At 41.6% G+C, this 22,877-nt stretch overlaps 1 protein-coding gene and 1 pseudogene across 2 annotated transcripts in view; one reads left to right on the top strand and one right to left on the bottom strand.

Moving 5' to 3' along the window:
- The window catches only part of LOC140522243 (all-trans-retinol 13,14-reductase-like), a 41,747-nt gene that overhangs the window by 3,319 nt on the left and 15,551 nt on the right, over positions 1 to 22,877 (bottom strand). For both annotated transcript variants that reach the window (XM_072637461.1, XM_072637471.1), the window contains 6 exons: positions 22,442 to 22,639; positions 18,113 to 18,232; positions 1,816 to 1,954; positions 1,270 to 1,379; positions 1,016 to 1,182; positions 635 to 791 (listed from right to left, as the gene is read on the bottom strand). In XM_072637461.1, the coding sequence (XP_072493562.1) occupies positions 635 to 791; positions 1,016 to 1,182; positions 1,270 to 1,379; positions 1,816 to 1,954; positions 18,113 to 18,232; positions 22,442 to 22,639 (891 nt within the window). The remainder of the gene's footprint in view (positions 1 to 634; positions 792 to 1,015; positions 1,183 to 1,269; positions 1,380 to 1,815; positions 1,955 to 18,112; positions 18,233 to 22,441; positions 22,640 to 22,877) is intronic.
- On the top strand, positions 6,576 to 13,035 carry LOC140529995 (tumor protein D54 pseudogene; annotated as a pseudogene).

Here is a 22,877-nt window from a genome sequence, read left to right as displayed (position 1 = left end):
CAAAAGTAAATGCAGGGTCATGGGAGTGCTGGTCCAAGCAGTATGACAAGCCTGCTTCTCAGCCAGGGAATGCAGAGGACTGTGTGTAAGCTCTAGGAGAAGACAAAGGACCCCTGAGGTCTAGACTGAGCTCTGCTCCCATCTCCCTGGAATGTATTGTGTGTCCTTTTCTGTGGAAATCAATGAGGGTCTGAGCAAAACAGCAGATGCTGAGTGAAGACACAAGAGGACTCAAGAGCTAAGAAAGCAGTTTGCTTTATCAGTCCAATACCAGGGTAGAACTGGGGTTCTTCACTTATGTCATCAACCCCTTTGGCAGACTGATGAAGCCTGTGGTCCCCTTCAGAGAATGCTTTTAAATGCATAAGACAAAATACCAATTATTTTGAAATGCAGTTATCAAAATGTCAAAACAAGTTCATAGACTCCAGGTTAAAAATCCCTGGTAGAGGCACCAGAAATCAAATCTCACTATCTTCTTCCCCCATTGTCTCCCAGCCTTGCTTGGGATCTAGTAGCTCCTGCTGCTCTTAGAACTTCCAAGATAGAACCTGGGGAGGGATGGAGGGATGGAGGTAAAAAGGTCAAAGGAACTTGGAGGCAGCTCAAGCCCTAGCAGAGTGAAGCATTATACCTGTAAGGTAGAGATTGGGGATGGGGCTCTGGGCCCTCATTGTGGCCATTACATGGGGCTGTAGACGGTTCAGATTCCGATTCAGATAGTTCTCTCCATGGGAACCAGCCAGGAAGACTTGATGGCTGAGTGGACTCCCTACTGATACATTATGAACCTGAGGAGGTAAAGAAAATGGTTGAGATGGAGAAGAAATTAAATCGGGCCTCAGACTCCATCATCCCTACTTCCTCTTCAGTTTTTTTCAGTTTATACTACTCTAACATGAATTGTCTGAGGTTCTGTATCCCTCACTTCCCCTCAGGACCATACTCCTCTGCCCCAATATGAGGCCAGAGAACCAAGTTTGACCTGCCTCCCGACCTCTCCCTACACCAGTACCTTTCCTTCCAACTGAGGATGTAGTTTCATCAAAACCGACATGGACGCATCTATGAAGGAGTCCTTCAGGGCCTCATAGTCACTGCCCCTCTTGCGTGGGGGCTCTTCCTGCCATTCCTCAAACCACTCGTAGCGGGCAGGCAACATCATCATCAGTGTTGATTGGTCTGAGGAGAGAGAGCTCTGGTCACTATACCTGCTGCTAAGCCTATCCCTACCCTCCTACTTTCCCCTTTTCCATAGCCTTGGTTCACCTGGGAACCTGTCCTTCCATGTTGGGTCTTTGGCTGATGGTGAGGTGATAAAGAAATAGGGAATGTGTGCCACAGCTTGGTCCCTGGATAGGGACAGGTATCTCTCCATCCTGTGGGGAGGTAAAAAGAGATCAGCCACATGACTGGTTCCTCTACGGTCTGAATCAATGGAACCTCTGAGGTGGTGTCTTAACCCTCTCACAAAAAGGGGGTAAGAATCATTCTCTCCAAACCAGACAGTTTAGTAGAAGGGGAGCTTGACAGATTCCCTGGACCCAAAAATGCTGCCAGAGACAACCTAAACAGGTCAGACCAACAACAACTGATACTGGCAACTAAGGAAAGAAGAAGATGACTTAGGAGATGGCTCCCTCCTAAGGAAGAAAAAGAAAAAGATACAGAAGCTTCCAGGAGGCCTGACCTCAAAAAGGATGAGTAAGTAACTGCAAAGGTGGAGATCATGGGCCTATGAGTCATTCAAACCCCCCCCCCCCTTTTTTTTAGGAAGAAGGAGGATCACAGACCTCCCTCCTTTTTAGGACTTACGCTTGGTCAATGTCTGTGTCAAAGTAGACATAACAATTGTTGGCTTCCAGGCCCAGGTTTTTCTTGGAACCTCGAAGGCAGATGAAAACACAAAGTGTAGACACGCTATGCTGTACCATTTCCAGATGGGTCTGTATACCTATCAAAAGAACCATAGTGCCCTCAGGATGCAGCAACAGATGGACAACTATGTTTGTGCATATAGCCAGTCACTGATTTGGGCAAAGGCTGATGGTTTAAACCTGCCCATCTGTCCTGTGGGATAGTGTGCTGTCCTGTTTGGGTTTGAATGAAGGCCTTCCTTCTACCGCCCCAAATATCTCTCTGCAGCAGCTTCGGAAGCTCTTTAACTTGGTGCATTTTACCCCCTCGCCCTGTCTGTGTACTCTGCTCATCCCTAGAGTCTTGTCAGCCTCTTTTTCTTGATGCTTCTGCACTCTTGCTGCTCGAAAGCTGATTCACACTTCCTACAGGATAGGATCCCATGAGATAGGATCTGCAAAGTGATTAGCAAGAACCTGGCATGAGTGGGTACTTAAGAAATGCTTATTCTTTCCCTTAGTTTAACTGCAACTATTATATCTTCATTCTTTTAAACAAAAGAACTTGCCAAAACTGCCATGACGAAGAGAATAGTATTTTGATTGCCTAAATTAGGAAGTTTTACATGAAAAAGGTCAGTGCAGCTAGTTTAAAAGCAGGTAGGTGGCAAAGTAGAGAGGAGTGCTGGGCCTGGAGTCAGAAAGACCTGAGTTCAAATGTGACTCAAGGCAACTTACTAGCTTTGTGACCCTGGACAAATCATTTGACCTCTCCCTGTCTGTTTCATTTTCCTCAACTATAAAATGAGAACAGTAACAGTATCTACCAGGATTGTTGCAAAAACCAAATGAGATATTTGTAATGCATTTAACACAGTGCCTGGCACATAGTAGATGCTATGTAAACAATGTTTATTCCCTTCCCCTACCCTTCCTTTCTTGTAATATTTCTAACAAAAATATATCATCTACAATTAATAGGAAACTGACAGAAATATATAAGACTAAGAGCCATTTCCTAATAAATAAGTGGTCAAAGGATATAAACTAAGTTTTCAAAAGAATTGTAAACAACCATGTGAAAAAAAAATGTCCCTAATTACTAGAAATGAAAATTAAAACAATTCTGAGGTACAACCTCACTCATATCAAATTGGCAAAGGCAATAAAATACAAAGATAGTCAGTGAGGGCAGGGTTGTTAGAAAATAGGCACAGTGAAGATAGTGGTGTAACAGGAAAAAGGATAGCCCAGTTCTCCCTCCACGAAGAATACTGAAAGTGTATCAGACCAAGTCCTCATCTGGAAATCCAAGAAAAAAATCACATCGTCATTTTTCCAGTCCAGGTCAACACAGGGAGTCAGAACTGTAGAAACTGGAAAAGGGTCTCGTCAAGAGCACTCCAGTGTGGAACTGGAATTGAAAATGGACTGATATATAATATCATATAATAATAACATATAATATATATAAGCTCCCTGAACTAGCCGTGGAAGCAAGAACAGGTACCATCTGGTAAATCTTTCACTCACTAGCCAGTTCTGGGTCATAGATCCAGAATGGACTGAGGAGGGGACCTATACATAGGGGTGGTGGAGAGCAATGGTCCCACTCTCCCTAGACTGTGTCCTAAGTGAGTAACAAGTTTAAAAGCAAGTAGGAACTGTGTGGCTCTGACTCCAGGAACAAAGCAGGGACTCGGTTCTAGCCTCTAGCCCAGTCTGAAGCCTGCAATAGAATACTCAGGACAGGAATCCCAGGGAAATGAGAAGCCTGCAGTTCTGTTACTCTGAACCTGTAAAGCTTCCCAGGAGCAGCCCATTGGCACTTCCAAACAGGCCCACAAGAATATGGCTGAGAGCCAAACCCAGGTCAGGATATTGCTGAGCTCAGATCAGAAGACCAGTAAGTAATCAGAGTGTGCCCAGATAAGACCAGACTCTGAGTGCTGAAAACTTGAGTTTTCCTGCTTGAACTGACCCTTGAAATCCTTAAATAACACAACATTCACTCCCCCAAGAAAGCAGCAGAGGGTCCCAAGAGAACAAAAGCTTAGTTCAGACATTCCAGAAGTCTGAAGAAGCTGGCCCTAACAAAAGGTCCAAAGTTAGAAATTAGGTTGAAATAATTAGCAAACAAAAAAAGGAATCACGCCAGAGTTATGGTGAAAGGGAAACTCAAGACACAAATCTGGAAGAAGAGAATGATTCCAAAATATGTACAAGCAAAAGCTCAAAGACAAATACAGCTTGGGCACAAGTCCAAATAGAACCCTTGGAATTGATAAAGCAATACTTTTAAAAGCTAAAAAAAAAATTAAACCAAATAAGCATGCTAGAGGAAAAAATGGGAAAAGAAGTGGAAATTGTGGAAGAAAGATGTGGAAAAAATAATTTAGCAGCTTGAAACAAGAGTACAAAACTTTACCCAAGAAAGTTAAATTAGAATTAACTAACTAGAAGCTAATGATTCCATAAGACATCAAGAGATACTAAAACAAAATCAAACTACCAAAAACAGAAGAAAATGTGATGTATATCGTAGCAAAAACAATTGACCTGGAAAACATATCAAGAAGATACAATTTAAGAATCATCAGACTACCTGAAAGCCATGACCAAAAAAAAAAAAAAAGTTGACGTATTTCACTAAATCATAAGAGACAACTGCTCAGATCTCTTAGAACCAGAGGGTAAAGTGGAAGTAGAAAGAATCTGCCACCTCTTGAAAGAAATCACAGAATGAAAACTTGAAGGGATATTATAACCAAAATCCACAGCTTTCTAGGTCAAAGCAAAAATACTTCAAGTTACCAGAAAGAAAGAATTCAGAAGCTGAAGAGCCACCAGTAGGATCACACACAAGTTAATAACCTTCATTAAAGGAACACAGCCTGGAATATGGTATTCCAGAAGGCAAAAGATCTAGGCCTCCAGAAAAGAATGACCTACTCAGCAAAACTAAGTATAATCTTACAGGGGGAAATGGATTTTTAATGAAATAGAAGACTTCCAAGTACTCATGATGAAAGGATCAGAGCTTTGTAGAAACTCTGAAGTTCAAACACTCGTATCAAGAGACGCATAAAAAGGTAAATATGAGCAAAAAATGATAAGGGACTAAACAAGGATAAACTGTTTACATTCTTGTATGGGGAGATGATACATGCATTCTCTTGGAGTTCTGTCATGAACAGGGATCCTAGAGGCAGTCTATTTAGACCAAGTGAGTGTTTGGGAGTACTTGTTCCATTTTGAAAATACTTAAGGAAAGGAAAAGGAATATCCTGAGGTAGGGGGGAGGAAAGTAAAGGAAGGATGGGGGAAAATATCTCACATAATTAGGGTAAACAAATAAAAGTTTGAAATAAGAGAATATTAAATAATAAAACTGACAAACTCAATTAAATGGAGGAATACTTACAAAAACATAAAATGCTCAGATTAACAGAAAAGGAAATAAAGGACTTAACCCAGTTTTAGAAAAAGAAATTTAACAAGCCTAAGTGAACTCTCAAAAGAAAAATAAAATTCAGGTGGATTGTCAAGTTAATTCTACCAAGCATTTAAAGAACACTTGATTCTAATACTACATGAACTGTATGAAAAAAATAGGAAAAGAAAGGGACTGCCACATTACTTCTATGACAAAAATATGATCTTGATACCAGGGAGATTCAAAACAGAGAACAAAACCTATAGATCAATATCCCTAATGAATATCGATGTAAAAACTTATTAAAATATTAGCAAGGATACCGCAGCAACGTATCAGAGGTTATAAACTAGAACCAGGCTGCACTTACACCAGGAATGCATGGCTGGTTTAATGTTATGAAAAGTGTAAATATGATAGACTAGTAATAACAAGAAAAACAAAAAATCATGATTATATCAATAAATGAAGAAAAACCTTTGACAAGATACAGCACCCAAACCATAAAGCATAAAAGTGAATGGAGCTTTCTTTGATATATGTAGTATAGATCTAAAACCTAGAGCCAGCACTATCTATTGTGGAGATGTCCTAGGTGTCTTTCTGACTAGGTCCAGTGTAAAGCAAGCACATCCATTAGCCAGTTAGGCTGTAAATATTTTTTATGCTCCTACTATGTGCCAAAACACTGTGCTAAGTGCTAGAGGATATAAAGGACAAAAGACAGTCCCTGCCCTCAAGAGGCTTACAGTGAAAAGGTAGAGACAGGTTTACCCCTATAAAAAACCAACATATAAAAAAAACCAACCCCAAACTCTATAGAGGATACATAGGAAATGATCCACAGACGGACAGCATTAGAATTAAGAGGAATAGGAAGAGGCTTCTTGTAGAATGTAGAATTTTAATTGGTATTTGAAAGAAATCAGAGAAGCCAGGGGTTGAAGATGAGGAGGGAGAGCATAGCATACATGAGGAACAGTCAATGAAAAGGCCTGGAGATGGTGTGTCTTGTTTGAGGAACAGCAAGGAAGCCAGTCTCACTGATCAAAGAATACATGCAGGGTTGGAAAGTTGGGGTCAGCGGACTAAGCTTTGAAGGGCTTTGAAAGCATAACTGGATTTGATATTTGATCCTGGAGGTGATAGGGAACCACTGGAGTTTACTGAAGAGTGACTTGGTCAGACCTGGACTTCAGGAAATCACTTTGATGTCTGAGTTGTGGATGTACTTTAGAAGGGAAAGACTTAGGCCAACCAGCAGCTCTTGGAGTATTCCAGGCATGAGGTAATGAAGGCCTGTACCCCAGTCTGGTGGCAATATCAGAGGAAAATGCTAGAAAAGGTAAAATCAACAGGCCTTGGCAATAAATTGGATGGGTTGAGGAGGGATGAGAGTGAAGAGCCAAGGATGACCCTTAGGTTGTAAACCTGGATATAACTGGAAGGATGGTGGGGCCCTTCACAGTAATAGGCATGTTTGAGATGATTTAGGGGGAAAGATAGTGAGTTCAGTTTGGGACATGTGGAGTTTAAGATGTCTATAAGATGGGAGGTGGAACCAAGATGGCTTAGTGGTAAGAAGCGTCTCCCCTCCACAACACGCCTCCAGACAGAACAAGAAAATGCAGCAGACCTAACCCTGAAGGGGGTAATACAGGGAAAGTCACAGTGTGGCATTGGCCCAATCCAGCTCAGCATCAGAAGACAGTCATGGAGGTCTATGGACCCTGGACACAGAGTGAGCCCTGAGAGGCTGTGCGCCAGAACAAGAGGAGATCCTAGAGCCATTCCAGGCACTGTAATGGGGACAGCTATGAACTGGCAGCTTGGTTGCCCACTCTTCAGTTCCAGGTCACAAATTCAGAAAGGATTGTAAAGGGTGTTCCTGGGTAGTGTACCAAGAAGGGAGGGATTTCAGAAGCCAGCCCAGCAGTAGTGTGGCTCAGACCCCAAGGTACAGGTCCTCAGCCTGACCCCAAGATCTTAGAATAACACAGTACTCAATACTCGAAGAAAGCAGCAACAAAAACAGCCCAGACTTTCCCCTCAGAAGCTGTACAGAGCCTAGCCCAGGGCTGGGGAACCAGCGACCTCAAGGCCACACATGGCCCTCTAGATCCCCAAGCGTGACCCTTTGACTGAATCCAAACTTCATAGAACAAATCTTCTTAATGAAAGGATTTGTTCTGTAAAACATGGACTCAGTCAAAAGGCCACACCCAGGGACCTAGAAGACCACATGGGCCTTGAGGCTGCAGATTCCTTAGCTCTGGCCTAGCCCTAACATCAAGTCGAAAGTCAGGACATAAGCTGGAAGGAGCAGGCAAACAAAAATAATCTCACCATAAGATGACATCTAAGAAAAGGGGGTGGGGTGTAATAGGGGAGGCAGGGGCAGGGTATAACATATGTGAATCTCACGCTCATCTGAACTGGTCAGAAGAAGGAGGAATATATATACACACAGACACAGTTGGGTATGGAAGTATATTTCACTCAATAGGGATATGGGAGAGAGAGGGGGGAATCAGAAAGAAGGGACATTAAAGAAGGGATTCACCCTAAGCAAAACAAAGGATATAGAAACAAAACAAAATATAAGGATATAAAAAAAATTTTGTAGCTCTTTTTGAGGTTTCAAAGAATAGGAATCTGAGGGCGTACCCATGTATTGAAGATTTTATGAACCAATTATAGGATATAAATGTGATAGAATACTGTTATGCTGAAAACTCTTATCAGTGTAATGACCAACCATGATTCCAAAGGACCCGTGATGAAACACGCCACCCACCTGACAGAGATGAAGGATTTCTAATGAAGAATGAGATAAATATTTTTTTTATGTGTGGCCATTGTGGAAATAACGTGTTTAGATCAACTCTTTGTATTTATAACAGTTTTATTTTTCTTGTTTTCTCATTTGGAGGTGGGGGGATGGGGAAAATAATGGGAAGGGGAAAAGATAGGTTTTAGCTAATTAAAGCAAATAAAATTTTTAGATTTTTTAAAAAGATGTCTATAGGACATCCAATTTAAGATGTCTAATAGGTAGTTGGAGATGCAAGTCTGAAAGTCAGCAGAGAGGTTGAGGCTGCATATGTAGATAAAATAATCAACAGTACAGAGATGATCACTGAATTAATGAGAACTGATGAGATCACAAAGTGAAATAGTTTAGAGAGAGAAGTCAGAACAGAGCCCTGATGGACACTCACAGTAAATGAGTATTACCTGGATGAAGACCTCGCAAAGAAGACTGACAAGTAATAGGTAGGAGGAGAACCAGGAGAGAGTGGTGTTCTGAAAGAGAGAAGAAAGTATCAAAGAGAGGAGAGTGACTGACGGGGTCAAAGGCTGCAGAGATGTCAAAAAGGATGAGGAGTAAGAAAAGGCTATTGGATTTAGCAATGAATGGGGTGACTGGGGCCATGACTGTTAATATGTGCAGTAGCAGGGGCTGTAATAACTGGTTGCAAGTTTTCCCGTTGCTCTAAGTGGGAGCTATAGACATTAGGCTTGGCCCAGGTCTTTTGCCATACATAGAGTCCAGACACAGACCCTGGCAGTTGAGATAGCAACCTGAATTCCTTTAAAAAAAAGGGTCTGCTGTCAAATACCATGACAGCTGTACCTGTGGATACAGAGACTGCTAGGACATCTGTTCCTAAGGGCTTGATGAAGGCAGAGGAAGAAGAGCTCAGATCTGAACTCTCCAAGGTAGAAGAGGAGACTTTGACATTACAGCAGATCCTAACAGGCAGAGAGTCACTATGGACAATTGAAGAGAAAGTTGAGACTGACTCCCCTGAATAGGCTGAAACAGAATCTTTCAAAGAATTGATATGATCATCAGATCTTCAGTATGAAAAAAAACCTGAGAATCTTGGAGAGTGGAATGAGAAACTGATATAGTATGACCTTTACAAGAAGATCCAGGCAGGACAGATTTCAGCTGCCCTGTTCTTTGTGGGATCTGTCATCTGCAGTAAACCTGGACATATGAAGAACTCTGCATTCTTCATGCCTTTCAAAGATAGAGTTGGGACTATCAGTGGCAGGGAGAATGGTGGAGATGTCCTTCCTTCACCAACAAAAATTAGTGATGAACCCCTGCAGGATTATACTCTTTCTATGTCCCTTTGGAGCTTTACCCTACCACAGAATGAGTTCAAGAATCTTCTCAACTCATCATGAGCAACTCTGCAGAAAAAATTAGCCAGTGATCATTCAAACCAGGAAATGGACAGTCCTGTGTTGAGAATTCATATCCATGTGGACACTTGCTGTGATCTTTGAACAAAATGGTGACCAAAAAGTTTTATTCACAGATACTTTACACTCAGGTTTGTAGATTAAATGTACCTCTGTGCTATCCCTCCTGGGGGTGAATTTTAAATAGACAGAGCCATTGCTGTGGAAAACACTGTTGCCTAACTGAATGCTCAAATAGGTTTCTATTTAGGAATGGAAAGAAGTAAAATCATGAGATAAACTCCAAAAATTTAGTTTTTTTTCTTTTTTCCTTCAGTTTCTGAAAGCTCCTATAAGTTATTAGAAGATTCTAACTAACTCAGTATTTTTTCCCCAAAATGTGAAATGTCTATTTTTTCTGCCTCCCTGTTCCCACCAAAGGAAACTCAAATAAGGAGCTGCCTGGTTGTTAGGCTAATATTAGAGCTTTGACAAAACAAAAACCTTAATTTTTTAAAACGCAATGGACTTTTCAAAAAGAAAAATGAGGCAAAGCAGCTTTAGCCTCATATTAGAAAAACTATTATCTTGGACCCTTAACTCAAAATGCAAACCTCACATCACCTATTACTTTACTTATTTATCTGTTTGTATAAAGAAATTGAGGGTTCTGAAGCAGGGTTTTGAGCACTGTGTGGCTTTGCAATTAACCCTTGTGGCAGCAGGCTTGCGACTATATGAAATTTGCTTCTCTGAATTCCTGTAGCAGTGCCTATATAGTAGGCTCCTGTGCAATATTCCTATATTGTAGTAGCCTGTAGTAGGTTCCTGCCTTTAACTCATCAGCTCAAAGGCTTCTTTGTAGTAGGGAAAAACATTACCAATGAAAGATAAACCTCATGCTTAAGCAACTTTTAAATGAGAACAGCTCATCCCCCTATACTAGCACTATCCTACTTCTGAATAAGCGCAGGGAATTATATGTTACTGATCAGTAAATCTGAAACTGCCATTGTTTATAAGGGGCCACCAAAATGATGAAGTTTAGAGTTGGAAGAGCAGGTTCAGGTGCGAAAAAATTCATTTAGACCTTCTCTGTAGCCATGGGAGCTTTATTGACACAAAAGCAGCACAAGTCTCCTAGCAAGAAAGCTAAGTGAAACTCTGATATTTGGGGGAGTTATGCTGATATAGAGGTTTCAGAGTGAGAATGTAGTTTTAGAGGTTTTTATGGGGGCTGAAGATTAAAGAGAGGACAGGATGACATAGGTTGAAGGAGACAAAGGGAATTCTTTATGGTTTAAGGACTTAAGGACAGGGCAGGAGGATAGAGGTTACAAATTAAAGGACCTGGGGAACACAGGATAAAGGACACAAAAGCAATTCTTTTGGTATAGGTTCAAGAGAAGGAGGAATAGAATTTAGGACACCTTCAGGTTACAGAATAAACTAGAGGCTTCACGAAGTACTGGAAAAGCAATTCTTAACTCTTAAAGCACTATTTGTGTCCTCATCACTTAGAATTCAGAAAATAAACTTAATGGGAAGCAGAAGTAGACCTTCCTCAAGAAAGGCTGGACTTGGATGGAAAGTGTTGGCTGGTATTAGTAGGAACCTGTTTGGGGATTTTGTTAATTTCATAATAGCAATATTCCTCAGGAGCTCTGAGATTTTTTCCCCCTTTTCCATTTTTAAAATGCTGGTATTTGACAGCTTTTCTCAAGTCTAGCATGAGGCTTGATTTTGAGGGTGAAGTTTTTGTGCCTTGTTAGCTCTCAGCAGTGGGATTAAAATCTGTTTCCTTGAAGTACATATTCATTAAATTTCACTGGCTGAAGGAATACTCCTCATGGCCCTATTTTGTTGAGCCATAATGCTCTCCCTACTCTAGAGAATCAGGGTCTGTTACATCAGTATCTGCTTATCTATCCAAATGCTCTTCTGAGGGGTGGAATTCCACTCAATGTAAGGAGGTAGATGAAGTAGAAAGCATACTATAAAGTGTCCTTTTATCTGGTTTTATTATTTGTGGCTGAAATTGTCAAAAGGGAAACAGTGAGAAGAAGTGAGATACAGAAGTGGGAATTCATCTTTCTTCTCCTTAAACTGGATATTGGGTACTTATCACTAAATTATTCTTTTCAGGGTAATAAACAAACAGACTAAAAAGGAGATCATTGCTAAGACTGGAGAGAGATGAGGTCAGAAGCCAGACTGTAGAATTAAGGAGAGTGGGAGGGGGAGAAGTAGAGACTCCTATTGTAGATGACCTTCTCAAGGAGTTTAGCCACAAAAGACAGAAGGGATATGTGATAATGATGGGGTACAGGCTCTGGGAACCCCCTTGAACTCTCCTTGAATCTTCCCACTTGATCTGGCATTCTTCTGAGACCATAAGCCTTTCTTTATCGCCATGCCCAAATCTCTGTTACCCTTAACCTAGCCTAGCTCTCCACTCTCTATTACCTCTGAATCACCTTTGGCTACTTCCCACCCTTTATCCTATTTTGGTTCCTGGCATCCAACCTCTAGTCACCCCAGACTACTGGCCACTCCCATCAAGATCCTCCCTAGATACCCCCTTTTCCCCAGACTACTTGGCCAACCCTACATCCCTCCCACAGTCTTTCTCTATATAAGATGCATCTTGTCACCATGAAGGTGCTCTCAGATTCATCCTGGCCTACTTGTCAATACAAGCATCAGAAGGGCATAGATTCTATTTAGCCTCCTTACGTTAACAACACAAATGCTCAGATTCAGATTCTATCTAGCCTGTCAGGAATGCTCAGATTCCTTAAGAGTCTAGACAATGCAGAAATTTCTTAAGAGTCAGGTCAATATGGTGGATTTTAAATAAACTTTGCTTTTCTTTGGCTGAAAGAAGGCTTGGGTGGAATTCATTTGAGCAGGACCCATATCTCCCTGTTTCAGGGTCCCAGAACTTCCAAACCTCAACATTTTGGTTCCCTGACCAGGAATCAAATCCCGGGCCACTGTAGTGAGAGTGAAAAATCCCGACCACGAGATCACCAGAGAGTGAAGATAAATAAGGGACTGGGGTAAAGGAGCAGCCATCATTACTATTCAATATAGTCTAGAAATGCAAGCTATAACAATAAGAAAAGAAAGAATTTGAGGGAATGAGCATAGATAAAACAGAAACAAAAATATTACTTTTAGAGATAATATGATGATTTATTTAGAGACCCTTACAGAACCATTAAAAAACTAATTGAAACAATTAGCAACTTCAGCAAAGTTGCTGGATATAAAATAAATCCACATAAATCATCAACATTTCTGTATATTATCAACAGAATCCAGCAAAAAGAGATAAAAAAAAGAAAAATATATTTAAAATAACTGAAGAAAGTGTAAACTGTTAGGCATCAACCTGCCAAGACACATGCTGGAAATATTGGAATACAGTTAGAAAAGAGTCTTTACACAAAGTCAGATCTAAATAATTGAAGAAAAATTAATTACTCATGGGTAGGCTGAGCCAATATAATAAAAATAACAATACTACTTAAGTCAATTTACTTATTCAGTATCATACAAACCAAACTATCAAAAGATTATTCTATGCATCTAGGAAAAATAATAAAATTCATCTGGAAGAACTGAAGGTCAAGAGGGAACTAATGAAAAAAAAAAGTGGGAAAGAATGAGGCTTAATAGTACCACATCTCAAATTATACTATAAAGCCACAATCATCAGAACAATTTGTTTTCAATAAAAAATAGAAAAGTTGATCAGTGGAAAAAATTAGGTATATAATATTTAGAAGTAATTGAACATAGTAGCCTAGAGACTCAAATGTCTCTGCTTTTGTGGAGTGGAGTGAAGAACTCACTGTCTGACAAAAAACACTGGGAAAAATGAGAATGTGTTCTGCCAGAAACTAGCTATAGACCAACATTCACATTGTATACCAAGATAAGTTTCAACTAGATGCATACCTTAGACATAAAAGGTAACATCATAAACAAATTGGAGTAGCAAAGAAGAAATTAACTGTCATATCAATGGATAATGGAATGATATATGACCAAAAATGGGATGGAGAAATTCACAGGAGGTAAAATGGACAATTTTGACTACATAAAATGAGAAAGGGTTTACACAAAACAAATGCAGCAAAATTTAGAAGAGAAGTAGGTAAATGGGAAAAAATCTTTGCACAAATTTTTCTAATAAAGGTCTCATTTCTAAGATATATAGGGAACTGATTCAGATTTATAAGAATTACAGCCATTTCCCAATTGATAAATGGTCAAAGGATATGAATAAGCACTTTTCAGAGGAAAAATGCCCAAAAACATAATAATCATAGAAATACAAATTAAAAGAACTCTGAGGTATTACTCACACCCATCAAATGAACAAATTGACCAAAAAAAATGAAAATGATGAAAGTTGTGGGACTGTGGGAAAACAGGTGCATTAATGCACTGTTGATGGAACTATAAGATGATCCAGCCATTCTGGAAAGTAATCTGGAAGTATATCCCCAAATCTATTTAAACTATACCTATTCTTTGACCCAATAATACTGCTACTAGGTCTGTACTTCAAAGAGATCAAAGAAAGGGGGAAAGGATCCATATGTAAAAAGTATTTATAGCAGCATTTTTGTGGTGGTAAAGAATTAGTAACAGGATACTCATCAATTACGGAACGGTTGGACAAATTGTGGCATATTGATGTGATAGAATACTATTGTACTTGTAAGAAAAGATGAAGGGTATGATTTCAGAGAAACCTAAGAAAACTTGTACGAACTGATACAAAATGCTGAGCAGAACCAGGAGAACAATTTATTCAATTACTGACAATATTGTAAAGACAGCTTCCGTGCTCTTTGGATGTGACCAACCTTGCAAATCTCAGCAAAACTATAAGTGAAAACATGAACATTCAAGAATAAACAGGTGTTTAAAACATCCTTAGGAAGAATACTAGAGGCAGAATCAAGATGGTGGAGTGAAAGAAGTATTTTTTTGTTTTGCCTAGTTTACCCAGCAGACTTCCTCCACAACAATCTAGAAAAATGCTCCAGACCAAATTCTGATCAAGAAAGCCAAGAAAAATAACAGTGAGTCATTTTTTCAGGACAGGAAAGCTTAGGAAGATAGACAAAGACGTCTTTGAATACTGGGGCAGGCAGGGGCTGACCAGGAACTTGAATCAGTGGTGAGAATGAGGAGCATTCCAGCACTGAGGGATGGAAAGGGAATTGAGATAGAACACCAGAGCAGGTGGCTCTGGAACAGAATGAGATATCCCAGAGGACCCCCAAACTAGAGCTGGGAGCAGAAACAGGTGTCTTCTGGAAGTCCTGTCACCCATTCTCCAGTTCCAGGTCACAGATCAAGGGTAAAGAGGAACAGTCACAAGCAAATGGTGCCCTCACTGTGTACTGAGCAAGGAATAAATTCCAGAAATAGGACTGTGTGGTTCTGAGCCCAGCAGCAGAATAATCACCAAATTATAACAATTAGCCACACAAAGAAACCTGTAATGGAATAACCAAGACCAAAGAAGATCCAGCAGTTCAGACTGTCTGAGACTGCAGATCCCCCAGGGGGTTCTGTGATTGTGTTCAGCAGTAGTCTACTGAAACTCAGCTATAAGCAAGCCAATAGACCCAACTTGCAGAGCTCAGAATAGAAATATGAACAGACTTCTCTGCACATTATACCACTTTGGAAGCACAGAAAAACTTGCAGGCCTCCAGACTGAGTTATGAAAGTAGCAGAAAGACATAAAATGATAGAAGCTCAGGCCAGACACCACATCCACCCACCTCAGAAGTGAGCAGAGCCCAATTCTAACAGAAAGACCAAAGTCAAGAATTAGGCTGGAAAAATGAGCAAACAAAAAAAAGAACTCATCCTTAAGGAGCTTCCCAGTTACAGGGAAGCTTAAGACTCAAAAACTAAAGAAGACAATGACTTGAAAATATCTACAAGAAAAGCCTCAAAAAGAAAGAAAGAAAATTGGCACAAGCCCTACAAGAACTAGACAAGTCAAAGAGTTAAAGATGGTTCAAAAATATATTGAAGAAATCAAATGAGAACTACAGAAGAAAGATATGAATTGAAGAAAATAACTCCTTAAAAATTAGAATTGGCCAAACAGAAGCTAATGACTCCATGAGACATCAATAAATAATAAAGCGCATTTAAATATGAAATGAAGTATGGGAAAAAATGTGAAATATTTCATTGGAAAAATAACTGACCTAGAAAACAGATTGAGGAGAAATCATTTTGTTGTTGTGCTTGCCTTTTGTTCTCAAAGAGGACCATGACATCAAGGGGTGACTTGACTTTGATTTGAGTGAAGGAGGGTTGTGCAAGGTCACCAACTTCACTTTCTTCTCCTGAACCTTCTGGGTCTGGTGGCCTGATATTAATCAGGACAACTAGACATGGCCCAGGATGCAATGAGAGACCCTGGCCCTATAAGGCTGAGGTCTTATCATTCTCACTTTGAGTGAGATACACCCATTCAATGAATAGGCTTCTTTAAGTAGTCACTCAAAGGATGGCTCCTCTAATCAAAATAAATAAATAAATAAAAATGGGAGGAGAAGACCCTCAGGGTTCCTGGGTAGAAGGAATTTAGTACTACTTAGTAATTACATCATATTTCAAGAAATTATAAAGGAAAACGGCCCAGATCTTTTAGAGTCAGAGGACAAAGTAGACATTGAAAGACTCTACCAGTCACCTTGAACCACCAGAAATCCCAAAATGAAAATTCCCAGGAATATTATAGCCAAAATCCAAAACTCCCCGGCCAAGGAGAAAATATTGTAAGTAACCAAGAAGAAAAGAAATTCAAGTACTGCCAAGACACAGTCAGAAAGAATACCAGACCTGAAGATATTACAGGATTTGCTTCTCAGACACCCCAGACAATAGAAATACAGGAGAGATGAATGAATGCAACAGCTAAGGACAGTGATAACAACAGAAGAACAGTAAGAGGCCCCTTTCTAAATGTACACAAGGAGACAGGAGTGAAGGCAGATATCAGGAGGAGGTAATGGTGCAGAGGCAGTCCAGGAGCACAGAACTGGACAGCATCCCACCCACAAATGAGTCAATGGTTGTTTGTTTTTTTTGGTGAGACTAAATTCCAATATGATGAGAAGCATGGAAGGAGAGGGGAGAAGGAAGATAGAGGTGTGTGTGTGTGTGTGTGTGTGTGTGTGTGTGTGTGTGTGTGTGTGTAAAACATGCCTTGTTCATGTTAAGGGCTAGCAATGAGGGGATGGTGACTCCTGGGGTCTCTCTGGAAGAGAAGAGCCTATAGAGGAGTGGGTGAGAAAGCAGAGGAAGGGATTAAAAAGGGAAAGAAGAAGAGGGAGGCATTGTTTTCATGGTAGGAGGAGGAAAGTCACTAACGAAGACACCTGTAAGTGAAAACATGTTCTGTGAAGGGATACGGGTACTGTGCACTGGTGTTATCTGTAGAGATTTGAGGCTTAAAAAGACCATTTTGTCCTGCCTTGTGAGGGGCAAGTTGGAGTTCCTGGGGGCAACTAGCACCTGGGGAAGTAAGAGGACAAGGACACAGGAAGGAGATTTTTGAGGCAAATGGGGAAAGAAGGAGACCAGGAGGTGGGTCAGGTCAGTGGTGAGCTGTATGATCAGAGATGTGGGTGGGCAGGGAGTGTCCAGTCATGGAACAGTGTCCTCTCTGCCATCTACAGCAATTTCCATTTTCTGGGAGCGAAACACAATTAAAAGGGGAAGTCAGGGAGCAAGTTTTACAAGTCAGAGGCTAAAACTGCTTATAAGAGAGAACAGAGCCTCCAAAGGATACCTAGGAAGTTTTGATTCCAGTGAGAATGCAGAGAATAGAGGACCAGATAAGTTTAGGAGAACCAGAGACTAGAGTCTAGAAAGGGAGGTCGGATCATGAAAAGAATGAGGCAAAAAAATCTTCTCTGGAAAGGGGTACAAAAATGAAATTTTTAAAAATGAACATGACTAATAGAAGAGGAGAAGAGGAAATTAGAATCTACTTGACTAAGGGGAAAAAAGAAAAGAATTAAATAACCATATAAAGGAAGGAAGGAAAAAGGAACTTATTAGCAGAACTTATAAGCAGAGTCTGCTTATTAGCAGAACTCCAAAGGGAAAGAAATAACAAATAGGGGTTGGGAGAGACTGGGGTTGAAAGGAAAAGAGCCATTGGGAAGACAGCCACTTTCAAAATGATTAAGCTAAATACTCTGGGAAATATAATATCAGAATTTAAACCCCAACACTGGCTACAAATCCCATTCTCTCTCCACTAAGATAGGCATGCAAGGGGAAAGGAAGAAGCCAACTTTATCAAGGGGGGGGTGAGAGAGACTGGGAAAATGGAGGAACAATGCAATAGAAAAGAAAGTTGCCATCCCCCTCCAAAACACAAATACTTCCCCTGGGAATGGGTTCGTAGGAAGCCAAAAATCAGGACAGGGATTCTCACATTTCCTAAGCAAGGAGAGACGATGGGACCCTTGAGAAAGAGAGCAGAGGAAAGCTTTTCTCACAAACTCAGCTGACTTGCTTTAAGATGAGGCATCATGGTTGGCACAAAACAAGTGGCTTTTACCTGGTAAACAGCGGACTTTCTCAGGCAACAAGCGCTCATAAGTATTCAATATTCCTGCATTGGAGATCACAGTGGGAGAAAAGATGTTTACCAGCCGTTGGTCCTTCTTCACCCTGACACCTACAGAACAGAGGAGACTAGCTGAAGTCTGGGAAGGGCAGATGCCTTTGGAGAAGGGAGGGGAAGGTTCCAGGACTTTCCAGGAGCTCTTTGGTTCTAACAATAAAGTCTGAGACTTCCTCCAAACTGCCTTTCCTGGGCCTTCTTTCTTTCCTGTATCAGAGGGCCTACCCTGTTCTCTTTTAGGCAGGTTGGATCTCTGACAAACTTGTAGAGCAGGTCAATTTTCTGAGTCCCAGGCTATCTGTTCAGTAGCCACCCTAACTTTCCTCTAGGGATCTAAGGGCTAAGGTCTCTCCTTAATTTCCAATTCTTCATTCCCATTAATATAAGAAGTATAAATGACTGCTAACATCTATAAGTATTAGCCTTTCCCTAGGGAACAAGTTGCATATTAATAGGTCTCAAAGCTTTAAAGAAATGACCAAAGCTCCAGCAGTAGCACTTAAAGCAAACTGGAAGATTTGGGGGAAATGAGGACTTCCCAACATAGAACCCCTAGTCTGTGTGCTGGCATTGATAGAGTTGTGTGACTATCAAGCTATAGATTCAAGAGACTTGCCCTAGCTTTAACTAGCAGTTGCCAACAACAGGTCCTACTGATAGGAGTCCAGAATCATGCTATTTCATCTTCCTGCAAGGGTGGGCCTATGCCTGGGCAGGGCAGCCAGCTAGCTCCAACCTTGGAACATCTGAAAGGTACCCCCAGGATACCACCCTGCCTCATGATCTCCCCAATAGCTCTACCAGTGGAGCTAAATTCTTTGCCCTTAAAGTCAACAAGGGCATTTCAGGGGGGGGGGGGCGGGGGCTAGGCATTCATTTAATTAACTATTAAAACCTTTATAGAGATTGTCCTGCGACAATCATAGGGGGTTTTCTCTCTTAGTCATTGCTGGCAAGATTCTTGCCAGAGTGCTCCTTAATAGGCTGATCCTTCATCTGGAAGATGGTCATCTACCTGAGAGCCAGTGTGGCTTCAGAAAGGTCTGAGGAACAGTGATATGGTGTTTGCTGCCCAACAACTCCAGCAGAAATGCCAGGAGCAGAACAGAGGTCTGTACACAACATCTGTAGATCTGACCAAGGCCTTTGATGCTGTCAGTCATGAGGGCTTATGGAAAATTATATCAAAACTTGATTGCCCAGAGAAGTTCATCAATATTGTCAATTTCATGATGGCATGTTTGCCTGGGTTCCAGATAATGGACAGTGCACTTGTGCCTTCCCAATCATCAGTGCAGTGAAACAAGGCTGTGTGCTTGCTCCCATGCTTTTCAGAATGATGTTTTCAGCCATGTCAAATGTTTTCACTGAGTATGAACACAGCATCAAGGTCAGCTACTGTACTGATGGTAAGTTCTTCCATCTGAAAAGGCTACAAGCCAAGGCCAAAGTGGAGGGAGTGTTGCTGCATGATTTTCTGTTTGCAGATGATTCTGCATTGCACTCAATGCAGCCTCTGAAGCTGAGATGCTACAAAGTATAGATCAATTCTCTGCTTTTTGTGCTAATTTTAGCCTAATCAACATCAAGAAAACACAGATGCTCCATCAGTCACCATCACACCATCCATACGTGGAACCATCAGTTACAGCAAATGGAGAAGTTTTGAATGCTGTGGAGAAGTTCACTTACCTTGGCAGTGTACTTTCCAGGGATGTACACATTGATAATGACGTTGATGTAGGTATTGCCAGAGCTAGCTCAGTGTTTGGGAAGCTCCGAAGGAAAGTGTGGGAGAGAAGAGGTTTTAGACTGACTACCAAACTGAAGGTCTACAGAGCTGTTGTGCTGGCCTCATTGTTGTATGACTGTGAAACATGGACAGTCTACCAGCACCATGCCAGGAAAGTGAATTGTACCAGACACTGAAGTCCTTGCTCAAGCTGAACTGCCAAGCATTCAAACTCTGCTTTAGAGAGCACAATTCCAAAGGGCTGGGCATGTTCGAATGCAAAACATACACTTGCCAAAAATACTATTTTATGGAGAACTCACACAGGGCAAGTGATCACATGGTGGTCAGAGGAAGTGATACAAGGACACTGTTAAGGTCTCTCTCAAGAACTTTGGATTTGATTGTGTGACATGGGAGAAACTGGCACAGGACTGCTCAGCATGGCATGCCCACATCAGAAAAGGTATCCACTCCAAATATTCACGTGAACTATCTGTGCCCAGTCTGTGATACAGCATTCTGAGCTCATATTGGTCTGATCAACTACAATCAGACACACGGAAACTTGACTTTATCATAATGATATCATTTTGGCCCTCTTCAGGAATGAAGGACAACAACCAATTAAAACACTGGTATGAGTAACCTTGAATCTTTCCTAAGTAAGAGTTGAACAGTTTTTGCTTTAAGGGCTGTATGGAGAAGAGAGAAAGACATACTGAATACAGGAAGCCTTTCTTTGTATCTCCAGCATGAAGCCTGGCACCTAGGAAGTGCTAAATCAAATACTTGTTGACTGACTGACCAACCACACACTCAGAAAGGTAGACCTAGAATGTGAGGCACCTAAATAAGGCATGGCAGAATTAGAGGGGTTTTGTCCTGCTGGATGTTGAAAGGACAGCTATCAGGTAGGAGTGTGGGAAGGTAAACTTTATTTCACAATTTTGCTTGAAGCTCATCCTGTTCCATTCTGATCAGCACCTTGCTTAGAAACTTACTGCCTTCCCATAGACACTAAAAAAGACGATGTGTTGGGGAGCCATGCCCACCTCTCTCCATCCACTCCCTCAACCCCTCCCAACCTGGTTTATACTCCCCCCACTCCTTCAGCAGCCATCTCCTAGTTTTGTAAAGATGTTGCAGGTCTTTTGTCCTTGTCCTTGATTGTTCCCACACTGCCAGAGCTGCCTCCCTAGAACACACCCCTCCCTTGGCCTCCTCCATGCTGTACTCTGCTGACACCCTTCTCCCTTGCTTACCCCTTCCCCTCTGGCACCGCCTCCCCTTCCTCCTCCCCCTCCTAACCGTGGATAAGTTCCCAGGGTTCCAGCCTCACCCTCGATCTTTTTTCCTCCTGGTGATGTCAGCTACTTCTAATGTTTCAACCATCACTTTCAGGAAAATTACTTCCTAATCACTATGTCTAGCCTGCATCCCTCTTCAGCGCATGATCTTGTTTAGTTGTCTAAAATTCAACATGATCAGATGCAAACACATCCTCCTCCAACACCTCCTCAAATTTGCCCCTAGAAGTCTTATTTTGGTCAATATAACCGAGAGTCACTTTCTTACCCAGATCTGAAAACCACTTTAGTCTATACCTCATTTCCTCCGTGAGCCCCTACACCACATCCAGTCAGTGTTCAGCCAAAGACACAATCACAACCAGTTGTTCTCCCTGCTTCTCTCTCCAATCCTTGGTTTTGCTGTCAGAGAGATGTTCCTAAGGGACAGCTTCCTAAGGTACAGAGGTAACATCTCTGATTGGAATTTCCCTGTTCAGAAGTCTTCAGGGGCCTCCTATGGCCTACAGAAAAATCCAAACTCCTAAGTTTGAAAGTAAATGCTCTGACTATAGTGAAAACGTATTCAGTAGGAATGTATGTGTAGATCCTATATAGAATTGTATGTCATCTTGGGGAGGAAGAGGGGTGGTGGGGGGTAGGTAGGGGGAAATAAAAGAAAGTAAATGCTCTTAACAAGCTAGACCCAACTTACCTTTCCAGGCTGTTGTTACTACTGTTACTGATGCTGCTACGGAGGCTTCACATACTGAGCTTCAACTTAGATAATAATAGCTAGTTTATCTTTATAGAACTCTTCAAGGCTTGCCAAGCACAAACCTCAGTGTTACCTCAATCCATCCTCACAACAGCTCTGGGAGGGAGGTGCTAGTATAATTCTCTTTTTACAGAGGAAGAAACTGAAGCACAGAAGGTTAAGTTATGGATTGTATATTTCATAAGTATCTAAGCTGGAATTCAGACTCAGGTCTCCCCGCCTTTGTTCCCTGAACACATGGCACATGTTCCTGCCTTTGCTTACACAGCTCCCTGGAACATCGTCTCCATGTCCCCTACTCCCAATCCCTGCTGGCCCCTTACTTCAGGGTTCTCTCCCCATATAGGAGCCAGGTATGCTCAATTATATTCACTACCCTAAATGCTTTTTCCTTTTTAAATTTCCCCTGGCCTGGCTCCCCACCCCAATTCTAACAAGGTAGACCGTGGACCCCCAGCTCTCACCACAGGCTCTTCCAGCAGAATCCAGCAGCACACTGTTCACTGTTGCCCTGGTAAGGACTGCACCCCCAGCCCGCTGAATTACAGGGATAATGTGAAAAGCGATTTCACTGGAGCCTCCCCGGGGGTAAAAGGCCCCCTCCAGGAAATGGTTGATTAGTAAAGCATGCAGAGAGAAGCTGGCATTCTTTGGAATCACACCTAGAAGAAGGAGGAGAGCAAACTGAGTGCCGTTGGCTAGAGCCTCTCCAGCCTGGGATAGTGACCCCTCCTGGAGTCTGTGGGTGCTGAATGTACAGAGGGCCTGCATGTTCTCTTCCCAGGGGTAGACTACCCTTGGGGTAGTCTGGGGCCTGGGAACCCATCCAACCATGGCCCTGGGGCAGCACGTGAGTCCTCCCTGCTCAGAACTGTAATGGGACCATGTCTGAAGAGAGCA

This window comes from Notamacropus eugenii, chromosome 1 (genome assembly GCF_028372415.1).
Source record: "Notamacropus eugenii isolate mMacEug1 chromosome 1, mMacEug1.pri_v2, whole genome shotgun sequence".
In the NCBI taxonomy this organism is placed as follows: Eukaryota; Metazoa; Chordata; class Mammalia; order Diprotodontia; family Macropodidae; genus Notamacropus; species Notamacropus eugenii.
Note: the sequence above shows the minus strand (reverse complement) of the source record. Positions and strands in the feature narration are given on the sequence as shown.